Source organism: Budorcas taxicolor, chromosome X (assembly GCF_023091745.1).
Source record: "Budorcas taxicolor isolate Tak-1 chromosome X, Takin1.1, whole genome shotgun sequence".
NCBI lineage: Eukaryota > Metazoa > Chordata > Mammalia > Artiodactyla > Bovidae > Budorcas > Budorcas taxicolor.
The window spans coordinates 76,381,580-76,407,063 of record NC_068935.1 but is presented as its reverse complement, the minus strand read 5'-3'; the positions used below and the strand labels follow the sequence as shown (position 1 = coordinate 76,407,063).

Sequence of the window (25,484 nt, the reverse complement as noted above, 5' to 3'; positions counted from 1 at the left end):
TGGGCTGTGGCTCCTCCCAAACTCCTCCCCTGCCCAGACTTGTTCATGGGGCACAAGTGTTGGAAATGGGTCTGTAACTGATTAGCAATGTCTGATTCTGATAACCGACCCAGGGATTGAACCCAGGTCTCCTGCACTGTAGGCAGATGTTTTACCATCTGAGCCACCAGGAAAGTCCTGATTCTGATAACTGTATTTGGCTTTCCATAGTTGGATGAGAAGTTGGGGATCCATTCCCAGCCCCATCACACATGTGGTGCTTCCCCAGAAACCTGGACTGGGCATAGGGATTTTGTTGCTGATTGGCTGGCATGGCCTTAAGGGCCATGTTTATCATCATCTCTGCTTTCCCACATACCCTCCAAAAGCTTCAAAAACCTAAAAGGAAGAAGACCTGAAATGTTGTTTCTTTCATAAGTATCTCCTGGATTGGTACCTCACAGCTAGGAAAGTGTTCACCTTGAAGGAGCTCTACTGATATAGGTACCAGACTTAGCCACCCTGGTAAAACTGGCACCACTGAGGCAATGAGTAGAAAGAGTACAGACCAGCCATAGCATCAGACTCATCTTCAACTGTCTCTCCCCACTTCTCTCTTCAGGATCCTTCTTCCCCTTTGTTGTTTTCTCTGTAGTTCTTTCTCACTCCATTCACACCCCCAGGAAACTCAACTACCCCAGCCTTCGCCAATCTGATAAATTCATTTGTGGTGGGAAAATTTCTGGATGGAGATAAGAAAACAAGGGTTCAAGTCTTGGCTTTTTCACTTCCCAGTTGTGTAACTTTGAACAAAATAATTTCACCTCTCTGACCCTCAGTTTCTTCTTTGCAAGACAGGCATGATAACCCCTGACCCACTTACCTCAGAAAACTGCTGTACAGATCAAAGAGGATACTGGACATGAAGTTGCTTTGTGAAGAGCCAATCACAATATACATGTGAAATGTTAAGTGAGTCACAACTCTTTGGGCACTGGTATTTTGAAAGAGCATAACTTGAAGGAACCAGCCATTAATACAGCATTTTAAACATCAGGACAGGATGGGATAGATGGTGGAGGCTCAAGCCACTTTGTTGACTTGATCAATCATGTGACAGTCAATAATTAAGCACCTACCATGTGTTAAGCATCCTTCTAGATACTGGAGATAATACTCCCTCCCATGAAACTGACATCCTTGGAGCATGGCAGGTACCTAAGAAAAATAGCCCTTGTCCTTCTGGCCTAGGAAACTGAATCCAGAGTCTAGTTCTGAGCCTAATGGCTATGGAAGAGCTTTCAATGACTTGATTTAATCCTTTCCACACAAAATGTATTTTAGCATTAATTTGACATTATCAACCATTTGCTGAGGTCCTGTGTAGATCCAAAGTAATGTGTCATATATTCAATAACATGCATTTAATTCAACAAATGTTTATTGAGAAGCTACTATGCACTTATCACTCTGTAAGTGTGGGAATAGTAAATAGAGAACGGTGTGCAGAATTAAACAAGGTAGAACTTCTGTCCTTGAAGAGCTTCTAGCCAAGTAAAAGAGGTAATTACAAGAAGATAGGCCCATGACACAAATCTGGTGTTGTCTTAACAGTTTAACCCAGTAATGCATGAAAATAGATGCCAAATAAAAGTGAAATATAATTGAGTGCGAGTGCTATGATAATTCTGAGGAGACATTTATGAGGCATATAAAATGGGAAAAGCCTTATGAAAAAGGTGATATTTGAGCTGAATCTTAAAGGTAGAATATATTTTTAGTAAGTATGCTGCTGTTGCTAAGTCGCTTCAGTCATGTTCAACTCTGTGCGACCCCATAGATGGCAGCCCACCAGGCTCCCCCGTCCCTGGGATTCTCCAGGAAAGAATACTGGAGTGGGTCGCCATTTCCTTCTCCAATGCATGAAAGTGAAAAGTGAAAGTGAAGTCACTCAGTCGTGTCCGACTCCTAGCGACCCCATGGACTGCAGCCCACCAGGCCCCTCCGTCCATGGGATTTTCCAGGCAAGAGTACTGGAGTGGGTTGCCATTGCCTTCTCCGTTTAGTAAGTATAAAAGGAAGTAAATCACCTGCCAGGATGGTCACAAGTAAAAAGATGATAATTCCAAGAGGATAAATAAATGTTTCATAAATATATTAAAAGTACTCAACCTTTTAATAAGGGAAATAAAATAAAAGCCACAATATCATTTACACCAGAATAAATAAAATGAAAAAGATTGACAATACCAAGTATTGTCAAGGATGTAAAGTGACTACTAGTGACAGTACATATTGAAATAATCACTTCAGAAAACTGTTCATCAGCATCAACTAAAATGTAAAGATATGCATGCCTTATGAGCTAGTAGTTCCACTTCCTAAGTATGCATCTAACAGAAATGCAGACTTATGTGTGACACCAGTCATTATAGTCAGACTGGAAACAACCCAAACATCCATGTCCATGTAGTTGTTGTTGTTCAGTTGCCAGTAGTGTCCGACTCTTTGTGACCCTATGGACTCTAGCACACCAGGCCTCCCTGTCCCTCACCATCTCCCAGAGTTTGCCCAAGTTCATGTTCATTGCATTGGTGAAGCCATCCAGCCATCTCATCTGACATTCTCTTCTCCTTCTGCCCTCAATCTTACCCAGCATCAGGGACTTTTCCAATGAATCAACTGTTCGCATCAGATGACCAAAATACTGGAGCTTCAGCTTCAGCATCAGTCCTTTCAGTGAATATTCAGGGTCTATCTCCCTTAAGATTGACTGGTTTGATGTCCTTGCTGTCCAAGGAACTTTCAGGAGTCTTTTTCAGCATTACAGTTTGAAGGCATCAATTCTTCAGCCCTCTGCCTTCTTTATGGTCCAGCTCTCACAACTGTACATGACCACTGGGAAGACCATAGTGGACCTTTGTCAACAGAGTAATAATGTCTCTGCTTTTCAACATACTGTCTAGGTTTGTCATCGCTTTCCTGTCAAGAAGCAATCGTCTTCTGATTTCACAGCTGCAGTCATCATCCGTAGTGATTTTGGAGCCCAAGAAGAGGAAATCTGTCACTACTTCCACCATTTCCCCTGCTATTTGCCATGAAGTAATGGGGCTGGATGCCATGATCTTAGTTTTTTTTTTTTTTTTTAATATTTAGTCTTAGGTCGGCTCTTTCACTCTCCTCCTTCACCCTCATCAAGAGGTCTTTATGTTCCTCTTCGCTTTTTGCCATTAGAGGGGTATCATCCGCATATCTGAAGTTGCTGATGTTTATCTTGATGCCTATCCTGCCTATCTTGATGTCAGCTTGTAACTCATCCAGCCCGGCATGTCTCATGATGTGCTTAGCACATAGGTTAAACAAACAGGGTGACAGCAGATAGCCCTGTCATACTCTTTTCTCAATCCTGAACCAATCAGTTGCTCCATACAGGGTTCTAACTGTTGCTTCTTCACCCACATACAGGTTTCTCAGGAGATAGGTAAGATGGTCCGGTTGGTATTTCCATCTTTCTAAAAGCTTTCCACAGTTTGTCATAATCCACACAGTCAAAGGCTTTAGCACAGTCGGTGAAACATATTTTTTTTGAAATTCCCTTCAGTTCAGTTCAGTCGCTCAGTCGTGTCCGATTCTCTGCGACCCCATGAATCGCAGCACGCCAGGCCTCCCTGTTCATCACCAACTCCCGGAGTTCACTCAGACTCACGTCCATTGAGTCCGTGATGCCATCCAGCCATCTCATCCTCGGTCGTCCCCTTCTCCTCCGGCCCCCAATCCCTCCCAGCATCAGTCTTTTCCAATGAGTCAACTCTTCGCATGAGGTGGCCAAAGTACTGGAGCTTCAGCTTTAGCATCATTCCTTCCAAAGAAATCCCAGGGTTGATCTCCTTCAGAATGGACTGGTTGGATCTCCTTGCAGTCCAAGGGACTCTCAAGAGTCTTCTCCAACACCACAGTTCAAAAGCATCAATTCTTCGTCGCTCAGCCTTCTTCACAGTCCAGCTCTCACATCCATACATGACCACAGGAAAAACCATAGCCTTGACTAGACGGACCTTAGTTGGCAAAGTAATGTCTCTGCTTTTGAATATATAATCTAGGTTGGTCATTAACTTTTCTTCCAAGGAATACGCATCTTTTAATTTCCTGGCTGCAATCACCATCTGCAGTGATTTTGGAGCCCCTCAAAATAAAGTCTGACACTGTTTCCACTGTTTCCCCATCTATTTCCCATGAAGTGATGGGACCAGATGCCATGATCTTCGTTTTCTGAAAAGTGAGCTTTAGGCCAACTTTTTCACTCTCCTCTTTCACTTTCATCAAGAGCCTTTTTAGTTCCTCTTCACTTTCTGCCATAAGGGTGGTGTCATCTGCTTATCTGAGGTTATTGATATTTCTCCCGGCAATCTTGATTCCAGCTTGTGTTTCTTCCAGTCCAGCGTTTCTCATGATGTACTCTGCATATAAGTTAAATAAGCAGGGTGACAAAATACAGCCTTGACGCACTCCTTTTCCTATTTGGAACCAGTCTGTTGTTTCATGTCCAGTTCTAACTGTTGCTTCCTGACTGGCATACAGATTTCTCAAGAGGCAGGTCAGGTGGTCTGGTATTCCCATCTCTTTCAGAATTTTCCACAGTTTCTTGTGATCCACACAGACAAGGCTTTTGGCATAGTCAATAAAGCAGAAATAGATGTTTTTCTGGAACTCTCTTGCTTTTTCCATGATCCAGCAGATGTTGGCAATTTGACCTCTGGTTCCTCTGCCTTTTCTAAAACCAGCTTGAACATCAGGGAGTTCACGGTTCACGTATTGCTGAAGCCTGGCTTGGAGAATTTTGAGCATTACTTTACTAGCATGTGAGATGAGTGCAATTGTGTGGTAGTTTGAGCATTCTTTGGCATTGCCTTTCTTTGGGAGTGGAATGAAAACTGACCTTTGCCAGTCCTGTGGCCACTGCTGAGTTTTCCAAATTTGCTGGCATATTGAGTGCAGCACTTTCACAGCATCATCTTTCAGGATTTGAAACAGCTCAACTGGAATTCCATCACCTCCACTAGCTTTGTTCGTAGTGATGCTTTCTAAGGCCCACCTGACTTCACATTCCAGGATGTCTGGCTCTAGATGAGTGATCACATCATCATGATTATCTGGGTCATGAAGATCTTTTTTTGTACAGTTGTTCTGTGTATTCTTGCCACCTCTTCTTAATATCTTCTGCTTCTGTTAGGTCCAGACCATTTCTGTCCTTTACCGAGCCCATCCTTGCATGAAATGTTCCCTTGGTATCTCTAATTTTCTTGAAGAGATCTCTAGTCTTTCCCATTCTATTGTTTTCCTCTATTTCTTTGCATTGATCGCTGAAGAAGGCTTTCTTATCTCTTCTTGCTATTCTTTGGAACTCTGCATTCAGATGCTTATATCTTTCCTTTTCTCCTTTGCTTTTCACCTCTCTTCTTTTCACAGCTATTTGTAAGGCCTCCCCAGACAGCCATTTTGCTTTTTTGCATTTCTTTTCCATGGGGATGGTCTTGATCCCTGTCTCCTGTACAATGTCACAAACCTCATTCCATAGTTCATCAGGTCCTCTATCTATCAGATCTAGTCCCTTAAATCTATTTCTCACTTCCACTGTATAATCATAAGGGATTTGATTTAGGTCATACCTGAATGGTCTAGTGGTTTTCCCTACTTTCTTCAATTTAAGTCTGACATTGGTAATAAGGAATTCATGATCTGAGCCACAGTCAGCTCCTGGTCTTGTTTTTGTTGACTGTATAGAGCTTCTCCATCTTTGGCTGCATAGAATATAATCAATCTGATTTTGATGTTGACCATCTGGTGATGTCCATGTGTAGTCTTCTCTTATGTTGTTCGAAGAGGGTGTTTGCTATGACCAGTGCATTTTGTTGGCAAAACTCTGTTAGTCTTTGCCCTGCTTCATTCCAAGGCCAAATTTGCCTGTTACTCCAGGTGTTTCTTGACTTCCTACTTTTGCATTCCAGTCCCCTATAATGAAAAGGACATCTTTTTTGGGTGTTAGTTCTAAAAGGTCTTGTAGGTCTTAATAGAACCGTTCAACTTCAGCTTCTTCAGCGTTACTTGTTGGGGCATAGACTTGGATTACAGTGATATTGAATGGTTTGCCTTGGAGACAAACAGAGATCATTCTGTCATTTTTGAGATTGCATCCAAGTACTGCATTTCGGACTCTTTTGTTGACCATGATGGCTACTCCATTTCTTCTGAGGGATTCCTGCCTGCAGTAGTAGATATGATGGTCATCTTAGTTAAATTCACCCATTCCAGTCCATTTTAGTTCGCTGATTCCTAGAATGTCGACGTTCACCCTTGCCATCTCTTGTTTGAGCACTTCCAATTTGCCTTGATTCACGGAACTGACATTCCAGATTCCTATGCAATATTGCTCTTTACAGCATCGGACCTTGCCTCTATCACCAGTCACATCCACAACTGGGTATTGTTTTTGCTTTGGCTCCATCCCTTCATTCTTTCTGGAGTTACTTCTCCACTGATCTCCAGTAGCATATTGGGCACCTAATGACCTGGGGAGTTCCTCTTTTGGTATCCTATCATTTTGCCTTTTCATACTGTTCGTGGGGTTCTCAAGGCAAGAATACTGAAGTGGCTTGCCATTCCCTTCTCCACTGGCCCATGCTCTGTCAGACCTCTCCACCATGACCCGCCCGTCTTGGTTTGCCCTGCAGGCATGGCTTGGTTTCATTGAGTTAGACAAGGCTTTGGTCCTAGTGTGATTAGATTGACTAGTTTTCTGTGAGTATGGTTTCAGTGTGTCTGCCCTCCGATGCCCTCTTGCAATACCTACCATCTTACTTGGGTTTCTCTTACCTTGGATGAGGGGTATCTCCTTACCGCTGCTGTTCCTGACCTTCAACGTGGGATAGCTCCTCTAGGCCCTCCTGCGCCTGCGCAGCCACCGCTCCTCGTGATGCTCCTCCCGGCCGCCGACCCTGGCCTCGGGCGTAGGTGGCTCCTCCCAGCTGCTGCCCTTGGCCTCGGGTGCGAGGTGGCTTCTCCCAGCCGCCCCTGACCTTGGACGGGGCGTGTCTCCTCCCGGCCGCCGCCCCTGACCTGGGATGCGGGGTAGCTCCTCCCGGCCGCCACTAACCTCAGACACAGGGTAGCTTCCTGTGCCGTCACTGCGCCTGGCACTTAGGCCACTGCCCTTGACCTCGGACGTGGGGTAGCTCCTCTCGGTCGCGCTTAGTGCGCCGGCTCTCGCAGCCGCCGGCGCTTAGTGCGCCGGCTCTCGCAGCCGCCGGCGCTTAGTGCGCCGGCTCTCGCAGCCGCCGGCGCTTAGTGCGCCGGCTCTCGCAGCCGCCGGCGCTTAGTGCGCCGGCTCTCGCAGCCGCCGGCGCTTAGTGCGCCGGCTCTCGCAGCCGCCGGCGCTTAGTGCGCCGGCTCTCGCAGCCGCCGGCGCTTAGTGCGCCGGCTCTCGCAGCCGCCGGCGCTTAGTGCGCCGGCTCTCGCAGCCGCCGGCGCTTAGTGCGCCGGCTCTCGCAGCCGCCGGCGCTTAGTGCGCCGGCTCTCGCAGCCGCCGGCGCTTAGTGCGCCGGCTCTCGCAGCCGCCGGCGCTTAGTGCGCCGGCTCTCGCAGCCGCCGGCGCTTAGTGCGCCGGCTCTCGCAGCCGCCGGCGCTTAGTGCGCCGGCTCTCGCAGCCGCCGGCGCTTAGTGCGCCGGCTCTCGCAGCCGCCGGCGCTTAGTGCGCCGGCTCTCGCAGCCGCCTACAATCCACCAAATGTTGGCAATTTGATCTCTAGTTCCTCTTCCTTTTCTAAGTCCAGCTTGGACGTCTGGAAGTTCTTGGTTTGTATAATGCTGAAGCCTAGCCATGCAAGATTTTAAGCATGACCTTACTAGCATCGGAGATGTGTGCAATTGTCTGATGGTTAGCACATTCTTTGGTCCTACCCTTCTTGCGGATTTGGATGAGGACTGACTTTTCCCAGGCTATGTAGTATATTCATTCAATAAAATAATATGCAGCAATGAAAATGAATGAACTATGGTTATACTCAAAATTGATGACTCTCAGAAACAGAATTGAAGGAATGAAGCCAGACACAAAAAAGTACACAAGTATTATTCCGTTTATATAAAGTATAAAAATTAGGTAAAATTAATCTGTGCTAACTTACTAGATGGACCTTAGTCGGCAAAGTAATGTCTCTACTTTTGAATATGCTATCTAGGTTGGTCATAACTTTTCTTCCAAGGAGTAAGTGTCTTTTAATTTCATGGCTGCAGTCACCATCTGCAGTGACTTTGGATCCCCAAAAAATAATACTTTGCCAACTAAGGTCCGTCTAGTCAAGGCTATGGTTTTTCCTGTGGTCATGTATGGATGTGAGAGTGGGACTGTGAAGAAGGCTGAGTGCCAAAGAATTGATGCTTTTGAACTGTGGTGTTGGAGAAGACTCTTGAGAGTCCCTTGGACTGCAAGGAGATCCAATCAGTCCATTCTGAAGGAGATCAGCCCTGGGATTTCTTTGGAAGGAAAGATGCTAAAGCTGAAACTCCAGTACTTTGGCCACCTCATGCGAAGAGTTGACTCATTGGAAAAGACCCTGATGCTGGGAGGGATTGGGGGCAGGAGAAGAAGGGGACGACCAAGGATGAGATGGCTGGATGGCATCATGGACTCGATGGACGTGAGTCCGAGTGAACTCCGGGAGTTGGTGATGGACAGGGAGGTCTGGCGTGCTGCAATTCATGGGGTCACAAAGAGTCGGACACAACTGAGCAACTGAACTGAACTGAACTGAACTGAATCTGTGCTAACAGAGATCAGGATAGTGGTTACCACCACAGCGGAAGGAGAGGTTGTAACTCTAAGTAGGCACAAAGGGGGCATCTAGGTTGCTAGTAATGATACAGTTACTGGGATATGGGGGCTGGTTAAATGGGAGTGTCCCATTTGTGAAATCCAATGATATGTACACATTCACTTTTCTACACAGATGAGCTAATAGCAAAAATAGAAGAAACTAAAACAGTCCAATGGAGCAAATGGAAGTCTTTCCAAATAGCATAAGAATAATACGATCTCCATATCACACACAAATATTCATTTGAAATGGATCATAAGTCTAAATGTATTATCTGAAATCATAAAGCTTTCAGAGGAAAACATAGGAGAATATATATGACTTGCAGACATGCATTGATTTCTTAAACAAGTCACAGAAAGAATACGCAAACAAGAAAAAAAGAGACTAAGTTAGATTTTGTTGAAATTAAAAATGTCTACTCATCAAAAGGCATTGTCAAGAAAATTGGCAATCAAACTGTAGACTGGGAAAAAAATTTGCAAAACATACATCTGACAAAGGATTCAGGCCATGTAAAGTTCTCCGAAAACTCAATAATAAAAGATGGACAACCTAATTTAAAAGTACACAGGGAGTTCTCTCACAGTCCAGTGGTTAGGACTTGGCGTTTTCACTGTGGTGGCCAAGGTTCAACCCCTGGTTAGGGAACTAAGATTCCATAAGCCACGTGGCAGAGCCAAGAAATAAAAGAATTTTTTTTTAAATACATAAATTTGGCATTAAGAATATAAAAATATTTGAACATACACTTCACAAAAGATAAAGCCAATAAGGACATGAAAAAAAATACTCAACATCATTAGTCATCAAGGAATTTCAAGTTAAAACCACTACTCATCTACTAGAATGACTAAAATGAAAAAAATTTAAGTGAAAATACCAAACACTGGTGAGAATATGGAGTAATTGGAACTCACGCTGCTGGTAGTAGTAGTATAAAATGGAACAACTTATTCTGACAGTTCTGACAGTGTCTTATATAGTTGAACATCTATCTTACTCTATGACCTGACATTTCCACTTCTAGGTATCTACCCAAAAGAAATGAAAATATGTCCATGAAAAAATAATTCATAGCAGCCTTCTTCATAAAAGCTGTAAGCTAGAAACAACCCAGAAGCCCATCAATTGGTGAATACAATACAAATACAATACAAATACATGGAATACTACCCAGCACAACGCAGCTAAATCTCAGAAGCATTATGCTGTGAAAGATACTATGTTCAAAAACCTACAAGCTGAATTATTCCTTTTATATGCATCTCTAAAAAGGCACAACTAATTCATGGTGGTTCTCTCGAGGGTGAGAGGGGGTGGGTTTGACTGGGAAGGCCCATGAAGGAAGTTTGCAGGGTGATGGTAATGTTCTTAACAGGGGTTTCGGTTCAGTTCAGTTCAGTTCCATCACTCAGTCATGTCCAACTCTCTGAGACCCCATGAATTGCAGCACGCCAGGACTCCTTGTCCATCACCAACTCCCGGAGTTCACTCAGACTCATGTCCATCGAGTCCCTGATGCCATCCAGCCATCTCATCCTCTGTCATCCCCTTCTTCTCCTGCCCCCAATCCCTCCCAGCATCAGGGTCTTTTCCAATGAGTTAACTCTTCGCATGAGGTGGCCAAAGTACTGGAGTTTCAGCTTTAGCATCATTCCTTCCAAAGAAATCCCAGGACTGATCTCCTTCAGAATGGACTGGTTGGATCTCCTTGCAGTCCAAGGGACTCTCAAGAGTCTTCTCCAACACCACAGTTCAAAAGCATCAATTCTTCAGGGTTTGGGTTAGTACTTGTCAAAACTCAGCAAATGTTTTCTTAAGGTTTATGTATTATCCTACATGTAAGTTTTACCCAAAAAGGAAAAACTGCAAGAAAATTGAACTTTGATAATATACATACAGAAATATTGAGGGAAAAATGTATACTAATGTCTTCAATTTACTTTGAAATGCATTAAAAATAATATGGATTCATAGATCAACAGAGAATTGGGTAGATAGTTATGTGATAAAGCAAATAGAGTAAAGTGTTAATATAGAATCCAGTGATGAGTATACAGGTGTTCATGGTAAATGTATTTCAACTTTGGGGGGTTGAGTTGAGAAAAGGAGACAAAGGCATTTGGGGGAAAGGAAAGAGCTCTGGGAAGTGGTCCAGAAACAAATTAGAGAATTGACCAGACCCCAGATGTGGAGGGGCCCAGTGGGGCAGCTCAGGAGTCTGAACTTTAATTTTTAAGCAGTGAGGAATCATTTCAGATTTTTAAGGAGTTAAATGACATTATAAGAGGTAGTGCGGCATGGAGAAATGTTCTGTGATTAAGAGCTAAGAAAGAAGGTTTCTGGTCTCACAGCATGACCTTGGTCAAGTGGATTAATACCTTCAAGTCTCAGAAAGATTCAACAAAATATACCCTTCCTCCTTTGTCTCCTCCTCCATCCAAAAAGAGGCCCTCGGGAAAGAGAGTTTAATTGAGCACAGAAGGAACTCTGTAAATATGTACTGAAGGAGAAAAATAAACTTATTCTTCTTTGTCCTTCCCTTCCACCCAAATCCCTTGCCCCTGCCCCTTGCACCCTTGCCCCTGCTCCATTTGAATGATTTTTTCCTGCCATTTAACTGGCTTTCTTTACCTGCAAGATCAGCAAGTTAGACTTGAAACTTGGCCCCTGAGCCAGAGCATACCAGTCACTTTCCTCTAACTCAGCGGCTGATACCTGATTCTGGCGTTAATGCTCACTACTGTTTCATCCTCTGTCTCTTACTCTCTAGAAATTTCCTGTGTAAGGGCCTTGGGGTTTCTAAAGGCCTTAGGTCTGTGGCTATCTTAGAGTCTGAAAAGCTACCCCAAAGAAATGGACCAGGAAATGTCTGAGAATGCAGACACACTTTGTCTACTCCAAGCCTTCCCACTGCTAACCTGAACCCCACCCTACCCCCACCCAGGTCTCCCCCATTTGGCCCTCCTATACTCTCCTCAGCAGTTAGTGTCTCTACCACTGACCTGGTGGTAAGGGAGTTATATTTCTGGATGTGTTTGACTTACCTTTTTGGCTAGACTGAATTCTTAGGAGGACAAATGGGTATGGGGCAGACAAAAGATCCTGTAAAACCAGAGCACTTCTTAAATTGAACAAAACAAAACAAAAACCTGCCAAATGTAATACCCAGAAGATTTTACTAAAAGAAGCTTCTTGATGTGATGAGGAACTCCCATATCTCAACATGTCTCTGACACTACACTGTCTTCTTGAAGTTTCTCACTGTTTATTCTCCTTTAATAGTCTGACCCAAAGCCTAGCACAGAACTTCATGCGCCATAGAACAGAGGAGACTAAACTGAAATGTTCAGCAAGACACTAGAAAAGGGAAGGAAATAACAGAAGGGAAACAAAAACCAACAGTACCACAGAGCTAGATAATTCTGGCTTCAAATATATGGCTTGATCTTAAGGCTAGCAATTCCTGATTGTATTATAGTTGCTCAATAAATATTTGTGAATGAATACCTATCCACAATGGAAGTGAGACACCATTCTTATCCCTAAGGAACTTAGGTTCTAGTGAGGAGATGTGTTAAATGGATAATTTTAATACAATTTCATAAGTGCTGTGATAGAGAAGTGTTAGTGATTAAAAATCACAGACTCTGGAGGTAGACTGTCACAGTGTGAATCATAGATCCTCGGGTAAATGATTTAACTTTTCCCTGTGTTAACTGTAAAATGATGCCCCTGCCTTATATGTATGTATGTCATATTGATGTTCACAAGGATTCGAGGTAATTAGAAGGAAAAGCTGAGATAATTTAGAGAGCACCTTAAGTAAGTCCTACTGCTTCTTTAGGCTTCAATGTTCCCATCTGTATAATGAGGAGACTGGATTTTGTGGAAGGTACCTTCCAGCTCTGACAGCTAGGCTCTAGATTCTGGAGTTGAACCAATGCCAAAGAACATACTATGTTGTATTCTTCTTTTTCCAATGAAAGCATTCTGAAAACCATCTTGTTGTTAACATTTATTGAGCATTTACTACATGCTAACATTTATTTCCAGGTGCTGTGCCAGCTGCTTTCCATATCTTATTTCTCATCCTTACAATAAACCTTAACAATAAGCCTCTTCTCTATTGTTTATAGTAAGTCTCCTACATACAAATGAGTTCTGTTCCAAGAGCATGTTCATAAGCCCAATTTGTTCATAGGTCTAACAAAGTGAGCCTAGGTTTCCAACTAACACAATCAGCTATCTAGTACTGTACTGTAATAGGTTTACAATACTTTTCACACAAATAATACATTAAAAAAAAAAACAAAAAATACAGAAAACATTTTTAACCTTACAGTGCAGTACTTTGAAAAGTACAGTAATACAGTACAACAGCTGGCATACAGTGGCTGGCATCAAGTGAACAGGCAAGAAGAGTTACTGACTGGAGGAGGGAGAAGAGGTGGGAGATGGTAGAACTGAAGGACTGTCAGCAATAGGAGATGGAAGGAAAGCTGCAATTTCACTCACATCTAACATTGTTAGAATATACATTCACATCTTTGAAAGTTCGCAATTCGAAGGTTTGTATGTAGGGTACTTACTGTATGGGCTTTGTTACACTAAATAGTTTAATTAATTAATTAATTGCACCCTGTTTGTATCAGGCATTTGTGTTAAATCCTAAGGATATAAAGATAAATAATGCTGACCCTATGCTCAAGGAGGTCACAGACTAGGAGAGGAAACCAATATAAAGGGCAAGGCTCATCCTTACACTGCATTGTAACCATATACTTAAGACACTTCTGTTTCAGTCCCACAAGGGAGCCACTCCTTAGGATGGGAATCTTTTAGCCAAGATTTAGCACAATGTTCAGAAGATGGTAGGCTCTCAGTTGGGCTTCCCAGGTGACACAGTGGTAGAGAACCCGCCTTCCAATGCAGGAGATGCAAGAGAGACAGGTTTGATCCCTAGGAAAATCCCTGAAGGACATGGCACCCGACTCCAATATTCTTGCCTGAAAAATTCCATGGACAGAGGAGCTTGGCAGCCTACAATCCATGGAGTCACTGAACAACTGAGCATGCATGCGTGCACACACATACACAGATTCTCAATAAATACTCTTGAATAAATGAAAAAATTAATTAACAAAAGGCTTTTTAAAAACCCATTCCATTTCTACCTTAGATATGATCAATAAACTAATCCATTTCACCCTTTCTCTCACTTCAAGCTTTGCTGCTCTGTACTAGCTCTCAGAGGGTTAAATCCCATCTCATTGTTCTTTATAAAGCTCCTGCTGCTTCTGTCGTCTTTCTCCTCTATGCCTGCTCTAATAATAGACCAACGATTGAGCAGAATTGCTTCCTTGGCATTCAGGAAGCAGGCTTCATGCATATGGTCAATTGATTTGTTTTTAATGTACCTATTATTATGAATAGGCTGCTGGCTCAAACTGAAATTAGGCTACATCCAATATCTTTTTCCTTCCATGCCTCCACTGTGGCTCCTAGGAGGTGTCAACATTCAATTTCCTTTCCCAGTAATACGGATTTCCATCAGTACTCTTTCCTGATTCTGGACAACAAAACCTAAGTCTTCTTTGCCTTTGGACTTCTTTTGCCATCACCATTTCTTTTGCCACTACAAGCATCCTGGCTCCTTTTCACAATCAATCATACTTGGCTGTCAGATACAAGGTGGTGCCATGTCATCAGAACTCTTCAGTTACCCTTATAGAGATAAATAAAGAAAAGTGAACAAAGGAAGGAAAAATTATGTACTCATCTTGAGAAGGGCTTCCCAGGTGGTTCAGTGGGTAAAGAATCTGCCTGCAATGCAGAAGATGCAGAAAATGCAGGTTTGATTTCTGGGATGGGAAGATCCCCCGGAGCGGGCATGGCAACCCACTCCAGTATTCTTGCCTGGAGAATCCCATGGACAGAGGAGCCTGATGGACTACAGTCCATAGGGTTACAGATAGTCGAACATGACTGAAGCGACTGAGCATGCACACACGCTTCTTGAGAAAGTTCTCAATATGTCATTCATTCTCAAGTAGTTAGGATGATTTAGGCACAGGACAGAGGGATGATGAGAATGACCTATTGAGTTCTGAGACTTCTATTGAAAAAAATAAAGGCCCAACGCAAGCAAGTACATTTGACCTGAAATTGAGAATGTCAGGGATAAAGGGCTTTCAGAGATCATCTGGTCTAGTGAATCCTAAGCAATAATCTGCAGACCGATGGCAGTCTGTGACATTTTCATCAGTCTGCTGACACTACAAAACTTGTTGTCAACTGATCTTTCTTGAGAAAGATTTTCCTCAGTAAAAGACTATGTCCTTTCTACATTTTCTATATGTCAGTATTAAGACATCATTACAATAATGATATGATAGTGATGATACATGCCCTTACAAGACAATATTAAAAGTTGACATCTTTATGTTGATCCCCAAAGTTTTGGGAGAAATTTTAGAGAAATTGTACTAGTCTTTGAGATCTAAAATTGTGGTTATTAATGCTTTGGTCTAGTGGTTTCAAAACCTGGCAGTGCAGTAATATTACTGGAAAGTGAAAGTGCAATCACTCAGTCTTCTTTGCCAGGCTCCTCTGTCCATGGGATTTTCCAGGCAATAGTACTGCCATTTCCTTCTCCAGGGGATCTTCCTGACCCAGGAATCAAACCCAGGTCTCCCGCACTGTAGATAGATGCTTAACTGTTTGAGCCACCAGGGAAGTCCTGGCTCCCATCCCCAGAAGATTTGATTCAGCAAGTGTGGAGAGGGACCCAGGAGTCAGTATTTGTACACAAGTCTCTAGGTGATTCTAATGTGTAACCAGGTTAGGGAACTACTGCTTTGCTTCACCACTTGTATGATTAATCAAGGACATAAGTAATTGGAATGGTTCCATTGTGGGATTATTCTGTTAGAGACAGAAATAGAGTACGTTCTTTCCCTTGCAGTGTAAACCAGAGACCTCTGTGGGGGTTTTCTAAGATCCACAGACAGATAAGTAAAGTAATTTAGAGAGTTTACAGGGGCCACACTCACTTCTCAAGAGCATAAGCCAAATTGAATGAAAAGGGGATGATAGAGGACGAGATGGTTGGATGGCATCACCAACTCAATGGACGTGAGTTTCAGCAAGCTCCGGGAGATGGTGAAAGACGGGGAAGCCTGGTGTGCTGCAGTTCATGGGGTCACAGAGTCAGACATGACTGAACAATAGCAACAACAACACACAGTAGGTGCTCTCTAATGATTTGTTCCTATTGATGATATCTGTGAACCAAGTCTGATATAGAAATTTGTAGAGAAAATTTCACTCATCTTGAGACTTTAACTCTACTTCTGTCACCTCACTCTCAACATTGTCTAATCCTTTACATCCTTCTCTTTCCTTTTCCTCAAGAGGACAAGGACCATTGTATGTTCCTGGGCTTGACTTAGTGACTGGCACATAGTACTTGCTTAATAACTATTTGTGAAATGAATGACTGGTATGACAAAGGCAAGAGGCATGTCTCCCCAGTTTAAGACTAACCCTCCTATATACTTTGTTGAACCCACTCTGGAGATGCATGAAAGGCATAGACTCTCAACTGGAGGATAGTGAGGAAAATGGGTGGTGAGGGATGAGAGAAGAGCAGGTGTCCGTATGTCATGGAATGATGGATAATCTAGTATGCTTGGGGCCTGCCATGAATGGGAGAAAGGGAAGGGGAGAAAATGTTAAAGGGTGGAGCTAGACAGGTTGAATGTGAATGTCTCAGAGCCAAGTACCAGGTCTTTTTGTGTCCTTGGTATATACTATAGTTTGACACACAGAGGCTCTTAGTAAACACTTGCTGAATAATTGTGGGTGGTCCCAAAGCATAAAGGACTTTTATGCCTAGTTGAGGAATTTAAACTTAACTCAAAGAGAGAATCACTGAAAGTTTTTAAAACAGAGAAGTGTCATGATTAAAATTGTATTTTAAAGTTGTAATTGACAAGATTGTTTAGAAGAAGAGACAGAAAGCCACAGGCACCTTCAGATCTCATTTGGCTCTCAACTTCCAATCTTCACTAACACTGCTGCTACTGCTAAGTCGCTTCAGTCATGTCTGACTCTGTGTGACTCCATAGACAGCAGCCCACCAGGCTCCTCTGGCCCTGGGATTTTCCTTCTCCAATGCATGAAAGCGAAAAGTGAAAGTGAAGTCACTCAGTCGTGTCCAATTCCTGGCAACCCTATGGACTGCAGCCCATCAGGCTCCTCCGTCCATGGGATTTTCCAGGCAAGAGTACTGAAGTGGGGTGCCATCGCCTTCTCCATCACTAACACTACTATCATCCTTTCCTTCACTCAAGAAAGAAGGAAATGTCAGCGTCATCTTTGCTTCTTCTTTTTCTCTTACTATCCAAATCTATTCTGTCAACTTTACCATAACGATAGTTCACAGAGCCATCCCTTTGTCCTCATTCCTAGTCAGTGCCCTATTTCAGATCATCAACTTTTTATGACCTGGTTCATTGCTTGGTTTCCTTACCTCTTATCTTTCCAAGTCACAGTAACTTTTTACACTGTCACCATGGATTTTTCCCCTAAAATGCAGATCTGATATTAGTTGCCTACTCAGTAATCTTCACTGGCTCTCTTGTATATCCAAAATAAAATCTAATACTTCTCAGCATGCTATTTAACAACTTTGTGGTGTGGGGTATTAACTCCATTTTGCAGATAAAGAAACTGAAGCTCGGAAAGGGAAAACAACTTGCTTAGGATTACACAAGTTTACAATGATAGAATCATGATTAGAATCCAGGTCTCCAGAGTCCAGTGCTCTACCATTATAAAATACCTTCTAAACAGGGAATAAATGGTAGGCACTGCATGTGTTTCGAGAATGGTAAGATAGTGGCTACATCATCTTGTCTTTTGGATGGGGAACATAATGTGAAGTTCATACAAATGAATTAAGATTCCTGTTCTAACCTCTTGATGGCTTTGTAGACTTAAAAAATTGACTTAAGAGGTTTCCTCACTTGCTTCCTCACTTGTGAGACAGGGACAAATCATTTCAATCTTATAGCATTGTTATGAAGATCATATGAGATCATTTTTGTAAAGGGCTAGCATAGTTCTAGGTTCACAAGAGCTTCTTAGTGTCATCACAACCCCCACTCCAGTGATCTAAAAAACAGAACAAAACAAAATCTATAAATGAGAACAGAATTTAGACAGGAGTCCGACATGGGCTACAAGACTCCAGGGTCTATTCCTGGTTCTGGGTTTGGAAATAACCCTTTTCAGTGTTTTAATCAAGTTCCCTGCAAATGGATGCCAAGGCTAGGGCAATAGTTGATCCTGTGAGACTGCTGACTAAAAAATCAAATCTTAGGCATATAACGTCCATGATTCGTCACTCCTCATGACTGAAGCATTGAGGATTTTTATTAAAATGCAAACGTTTCCTGGGAGAGGCAGTATGCATATTAACTTTTTGGCCTGATTAGCTTTCATTTACCTCTTTCTATGAGTAGAATTCTTCATGCCTCTTTACTTTGTCCCTTTTAGGTAGGGACACCCAACCTCCATCCCCAGCCTGTTAAAATCCTTCTCAAGATTCAAGGGCCATCTAAGCCACTGTCTCCTCCGGAAGCCTACTGTGATAACTCAACCACATCCTGCCTTTCCTTCCTCTGTCCCTCTCCCGGGGAGTACCTCCCCAGTGGCCTGTTGTGAAGCTCAGGGAGCTCAAGACTTTGCCTTGAATTTCAGCTTGTATTTGACTTGTCCCATGACCTTAGACTAATAAACACCTTGATTTCCTTAAGCCTCAATCTTCCAGCCTGGAAAAAGCAGGTGATAAAAACACACCTCCAGGCAGTAAGGAACGTGCTCTATTCCTCTAGCAATGGCTGCTTTGCTGACTGGTGGAGGCTCCATGATTTGTGAATGTGGCTTCTTCCTCTCATAGCATGGCAAGCTACCTGGGACACCTCTATCCTCCCGCTCAGCTCACCCCGCCTTCAGCTGCTTATTGACTATGTTCCTGGCCATCTGCTGCAACCCTGAGCTGCATTTTCACCTGCCATACAGTCTTTTCCCCCAACAAGAAGGTTAATGAGATGCTGGGTAGAAAGGGCTTGGCGCTTGCCCGCCCGCTGGTGGGGAGTGAAGTAGCTTGGTAACCACACCACGAATTCTTGATTAGTGCATTAGACGCGCGGGCCCTTAGGGGAAGCAGAGCTTCCCGGGATCGCTGGGGCCGGCCCCGAGGGCCGAGGCTGGAAACAGCCGTGCATTCCGGCAGGGAGCCCAGCCGCCCGCGGGGCAGATCACCCCTCCCGCATACCGGGACCCGCTCACTCTCTAGGGAGCAAACTCTCCCTTTCCCTCGCAGGGCCAGGCCCTTAGTCTCGGACTTTCCGCGGGACTCCTGTGTCTCTACGCCAGAGGTGGGCGGAAGGGCGCGGTGGGTGCTGGGAAGACATCCCCCAGCTAGCGGCTCGGCCGAGTTCTCGAGCGCCCGAAAAGCCGCGGCGGAGACCCAAGGGACCAGCCCAGCCGGGATGTTGAGGGCAGAGCGGCCCTTGCCCAAACTGGCGGCTCGACCTGGCCCCAACTCCTACTTCTCCAATGCGGGACAGAGAGCCGGGAGAAGCCAGCGCTGAGCTCCGTCTCGTGCCCCGCCTGGGCCCGGCCCCCTCCGGTGCCACTGAACCTCCCTCCCTACCTGGCCCGGCCCCCGGCCCAGACCCGGCCCTCTACGGCTCCTCTGGGCTCCAGGTTGGCGCAAACAAAGCCCTGATTGACTGCCCGGAGGGGCGGGCCTCGCTGCCGGGCCGCCTCCTCCCATCCGCGCCCCGCCAGGGATTTGCCGGGAAGGGCGGGGGCGGAGGGGGAGAGACTGGGGTGGGGGGGGGCTGTGGCGCAGGACTGTGGGTGGGGGCTGAGCTCCTGAGCTCGACTGTGCCCACCGTCTGTCTGAAGCTTGGGCTGTGTCCTCCAAGTCCCCCTTAAGCCCAAGGAGGGGCAGAGGGACTACTGAGGGCGGGATGGGGTTCTTAGGGGCCATCTCTCGTCCTGGGGTCCCTGGGGAGACCCTAGTTCCAGGCTACTTGTGAGGAAGGAGAGAGAGTGGGAGTAAAGGATAGGCGGGGTCTTCCCTGGGGATTCTGGGTTGATCAATGCTTGTTTGGAGCCTGCGGGGAGGAGAGGGAAGGAGAACAGGATAGTTTATGCTCTCGTTTTTTCATTTTAACTATCCCTCTACTGGGCTTCTGGACTAGGAGAACGGGATTCGGAAAGGGAGTTGAGGAAGGCAGTGGCGAATTGAGGAGGAGGTAGGCAAGTGTGAGGAGGAGGAGGAGGAGGAGGAGGAAGGGCTGGGGAGAAGAGCGAGGCTGTAGGGCTGCCTGTTGACGGAGGAAGAGGTTGAGGGGGAGGGAGAGGAGGAGGAGGAGGGGGAGGAGAGAGATGACATGGGGAGAGGAGGAGGGGGATTGGACGGGGGAGGAGGAGTAGAGGGCTCGAGGGACCGTCTGTCTCGGGACAGGCTGGCCAGCTGGGGCGCGGAGCCGGGAGGAGGAGGCAGCAGCAGCAGCGCTTGGAGCAGCAGCAGCAGAAACAAGTACCAGCCACAGAGCGGCTCCTCCGGCCCGAGCAGCCACAGTCCCCCGGCCGAGATGGCGCTGCAAAGCCCGGCGAGCGAGGAAGCTAAAGGGCCCTGGCGGGAGGCAGACCAGGAACAGCAGGAGCCGGTGGGTAGCCCCGAACCGGAGCCGGAGCCGGTGCCAGTGCCCCCACCCGAGCCCCAGCCAGAACCTCAGCCGGAGCCCCAGCCCCTACCGGACCCTGCACCAATGCCGGAGCTGGAGTTTGAGCCTGAGCCGATGCACGAACCCGACCCTACACCCACGGTGGAGACCCGCGGCACCGCGCGTGGCTTCCAGCCCCCCGAAGGTGGCTTCGGCTGGATGGTGGTCTTCGCTGCCACCTGGTGCAACGGCTCCATCTTCGGCATCCAGAACTCCTTCGGGATTCTTTACTCCATGCTGCTGCAGGAGGAAAGAGAGAAAAATCGCCAAGTGGAGTTCCAAGCAGGTGAGCGGCCCCGCGCGCCCCACCTGGCGTTCTAGGCAAGGGTGTTCGTTCCGGCCGCTGCAGATCTCATATCTCCTGGCCCGAAGCGCCCCTCTATAGTGCGCCGCTTGGACTTATCGCCGTTACCCCTAGCCCTTGGCGCTCCTAGGGCGCGGGTTGCCTGGCTCTGGGCAGCCTCGGCTGTGGAGACTAGCTGCAAGAAATCCCTGGGGGTGGGACCTGGGACCTTCGTTGATCATACACAAAGAGTGAACTTTTTTGTTCTGGGACATATCCAGACGCACCCTTCGGGTTTGTTTAAAGTACTCTGAGCGTCTGTACAGAGGGAAATATTTGCAGAAAGGTTTTTCTTGTTGTTGTTGTTGTTGTTTTGTTTTGTTTTCGTGGGGGTGGGGGGTGAAGTGTGAAGCCATGGAGAGAGGAGAGAGTTGGAAGGTTGGGAGGACTTTGAGAGAAATACCGTACCTCAGATGTCCGCAGCAGCCTCTGTTCCTGTACAGGAAGTGGAGGTGTTTTCTGTCAAAAACACTTTAGGAATCCTGATGACTGAGCGAAGAGTCAAACACATGGCAGGCGTGTGTATCTATTGGAGAGAGAGGAAGGGAGGGAAGGAGTGCGAGTGGAGGGGTGTGCGCGCGTCTATTTGCCTGCAGTGGTTACTGCCCAACAGGGCGGGCTGTCCTCTGCCACACTGAGGGAGCGAGCGGATCTCTGTGCCCTCTGAGCTGAACCCCAAACCAGGCAGGGAGGCAGTCTCCAGAGAGGCGTGAGGCGGCTGGCAGACTGGGCCCTGAGACTCACTTTGCACCGCCTCCAACCTCAGCCTTGCCCTCCCTGGCGCCTCGCGCCTCTTCGCTATCCGCGGGGTGCCTCGTTAGTCTTTAGCCAGAAAGCCGGCCTCCACCCCTCCTGTCTTCGGGTGGTGCTGACTTGGTCTTCTTCCCTAAGAAAAGCAGGACTGGGGGCATAGCTCTCGCTGTTCAAAGCTGGCTGCAGAACCACAGGATTGCGCGCTCCTCCCATTGAGCCTGCCAGTGGACTCAGAGAAGTTGAAGTAGCCATCCGGCTTTCTCAGCAAGCCGCCGGTGAAGCCCGTAACCCGTTTTGATGAGGAGTCTCAGGAGCGAACTGAAGGGCTTGGGATGCCTTCCTCAAGGCTCACTCCCTCTTGTGGCTCCTCAGGACAGCTCCACTCTAGACCTGTCGCAAGTTCAAAGCTTAGAATACGTGGCTTTTAAAAACGCAGCTCAGAATGTGTTGCCTTGGGACTGAAGGGTTCCCTCCTCTCCCCACCCCCAAACACACACACTTCTGCTGCTCTCTAAGGAGCACTGGGGATTATTTAGTAAATAGAAACCTTGAATTCTGTGAGCATCCACCTGTGGATTCTCTGAGCCCTTGGAGAGCCTCTCCTACTGCTCTCAATCAAGAACTCTTTTGTTTTTTTAATTTGCAGCTTCGCTGGGCTGCCCTTAAAGAGGTTTTGGGACTCTTGGTGCCCCTGGCCTTGTGATCCATTGGCGTCCTAATGTGCAGGCCCCACTTGAAAGTTTGAGTGCATGTGAATGGCTGTACAAGGCAGTTCACAGGACTGCCCAGGCTGCTTTGATGCCTGAGTGGAAGGGGTTCCTGACTGTGTGGAACATCTGGGCAGAAGGTCACTACCACACTCACCCCTGGGACTACATTTTCCCTGATTTGAGCAGTTCAGGGGCTCTTGGGAAGGCAGCCAGGGTAAGGTCTCTGGCTTTTGCCTAGATTACCTTTTAGGGCACCTGCCGAGCACTGCCCTGTGGTTAAAGACAGGCTGTTGGCCTTTTAGGTCAGTGGTAAAGTCTGGGGAAAACTTCATGCGAGGTCGTGGGGAATGGGCTGAAATTAGACCCTGGCATTCATGTGAGTGAGCAGGCCTAGAGCAGGGGCCTTGGGAGTATGAAATAAAACTTGGAAAAACCACTATTTTACCAGGAAGAGGTCCACTGCTGGGGAACAAACTTCAAAGTAGGTGATCATAGGGGACTCAGGGGGAGGGCTGGCTGTGACTTTCCGGTCAAGACCTCACAGTGAAACTGGGAAGTGGGGGTGGCAGTGAGCTGTACCGAGGTGTGGCTGGTGTGTACTCTGACACAGACTAGGTCCATTGAGGGGCCGGGGTTACTTGTTTAAATTATGGTGAGTATGGGTCAGGAAAGGACGGAAAGGAATTTGGTATATCCCTAGGGTCTCAAACTACTTTGGCTTGGGTCCTTGCTGTGTGTGTCTTGAATTCATGAAAATTATTTTTGATACTGGAGGCTCTGGGGAGCACCTCAGTTTTTATTTTTAAAATGTCAGGAGCGCCCCCCCCCCCCCCCACTACTTTCCTTAGTTCCTAGAAAATCTTATCCTCACCACTACCCTTCTTGAGCCCCTCAACTTTCCCAAGCAGCCATTTAGGTCCTGAGATTCCAGATATGTCTCTGCCTCCCTACACTTTCTGCAGTTTACTCAGAATTTCTCAGCTACCTGTGCCACGTTACTGGTGTCTCAAAAGGACAGAAGAAGCCAGTAGAAGCTTGCTGAGATCTTTGTCAGCCAGTGTTTGCCTAATAGCCATTCTGGGGAACATGGAATGTAAACCCATACATACAATCAAGGAGGTTGGTGCATCGTCTATTTCTATTAATGTCTGACATGCATTCCATCTCTAGATATCTATGAATTAAATATTTGGAAGCACCCCACAGCCCAAATTCTCTTTGGCTAGGCCTATGGCCCCGCCCATCAGAACAAGACCCAGTTTCCCCCTCAGTCAGTCTCTACCAACAGGAAGCTTCCATAAGCCTCTTATCTTTTTCCATCAGAGAGCAGACAGACTGAAAACCACAATCACAGAAAACTAACCAATCTAATCATATGGACCACAGCCTTGTCTAACTCAATGAAACTATGAGCCATGCCATCTAGGGCCACCCAAGACAGATGGATCATGGTGGAGAGTTCTGACAAAATGTGGTCCACTGGAGAAGGGAATAGCAAACCACTTCAGTATTCTTGCCTTGAGAACCCCATGAATAGTATGAAAAGGCAAAAAGATAGGACACTGAAAGATGAACTACCCAGGTTGTTAGGTGCCCAATATGCTACTGGAGATCAGTGGAGGAATAATTCCAGAAAGAATGAAGAGATGGAGCCAAAGCAAAAACAGTACCCAGTTGTGGATGTGACTGGTGATGGAAGCAAGGTCCAATGCTGTAAAGAGCAATATTGCATAGGAACCTGGAATGTTAGATCCATGAATCAAGGTAAATAGGAAGTGGTCAAACAGGAGATGGCAAGAGTGAATATCGACATTCTAGGAATCAGCGAGCTAAAATGGACTGGAACGGGTGAATTTAACTCAGATGACCATTATATCTACTACTGTGGGCAGGAATCCCTTAGAAGAAATGGAGTAGCCAATGATAGCCAATAGCCATAGTCAATGAAAGAATCTGAAATGCAGTACTTAGGTGTAATCTCAAAAACGACAGAATGATCTCTGTCCATTTCCAAGGCAAACCATTCAATATCACAGTAATCCAAGTCTATGCCCAACCAGTAATGCTGAAGAAGCTGAAGTTGAATGGTTCTAGGAAGACCTCCAAGACATTTTAGAACTAACACCCTCAAAAGATGTCCTTTTCATTATAGGGGACTGGAATGCAAAAGTTGGGAGAAACACCTGGAGTAACAGGCAAATTTGGCCTTGGGGTACAGAATGAAGCAGGGCAAAGTCTAATAGAGTTTTGCCAAGAGAACACACTGGTCATAGCAAAAACCCTCTTCCAACAACACAAGAGAAGACTCAATACATAGACATCACCAGATGGCCAACATGAAATCAGATTGATTATATTCTTTGCAGCCAAAGATGGAGAAGCTCCATGTAGTCAGCAAAAAACAAGACCGGAAGCTGACTGTGGCTCAGATCATGAACTCCTTATTGCCAAATTCAGACTTACATTGAAGAAAGTAGAGAAAACCACTAGACCATTCATGTATGACCTAAATAAAATCCCTTACGATTATACAGTGGAAGTGAGAAATAGATTTAAGGGACTAGATCTGATAAACAGAATGCCTGATGAACTATGGACAAAGGTTCATGACATTGTACAGGAGACAGGAATCAAGACCATCCCCAAGAAGAAGAAATGCAAAAAAGCAAGATGACTGTCTGAGGAGGCCTTACAAATAGCTGAGAAAAGAAGAGAAGTGAAAAGCAAAAGAGAAAAGGAAAGATATACCCATTTGAATGCAGAGTTCCAAAGAATAGCAAGGAGAGATAAGAAAGCCTTCCTCAGTGATCAATGCAAAGAAATAGAGGAAAACAACAAAATGGGAAAGACTAGAGATATCTTCAAGAAAATTAGAGATACCAAGGGAACATTTCATGCAAAGATGGGCTGGATAAAGGACAGAAATGGTATGGACCTAACAGAAGCAGAAGATATTAAGAAGAGGTGGCAAGAATACACAGAAGAACTGTACAAAAAAGATCTTCACGACCCAGAT

General features: G+C 45.7%; 1 protein-coding gene and 1 pseudogene across 1 annotated transcript in view; one reads left to right on the top strand and one right to left on the bottom strand.

Annotated features, from left to right (window-relative positions):
• The window catches only part of LOC128069529 (neurabin-2-like), a 165,137-nt pseudogene extending 146,349 nt beyond the window's left edge, over positions 1–18,788 (bottom strand).
• Positions 18,789–20,326: 1,538 nt separating this feature from the next.
• Positions 20,327–25,484, top strand: part of SLC16A2 (solute carrier family 16 member 2) — a 133,854-nt gene continuing 128,696 nt past the window's right edge. Inside the window, exon 1 of the mRNA XM_052663484.1 lies at positions 20,327–20,948. Coding sequence (XP_052519444.1) covers positions 20,327–20,948 — 622 coding nt within the window. The remainder of the gene's footprint in view (positions 20,949–25,484) is intronic.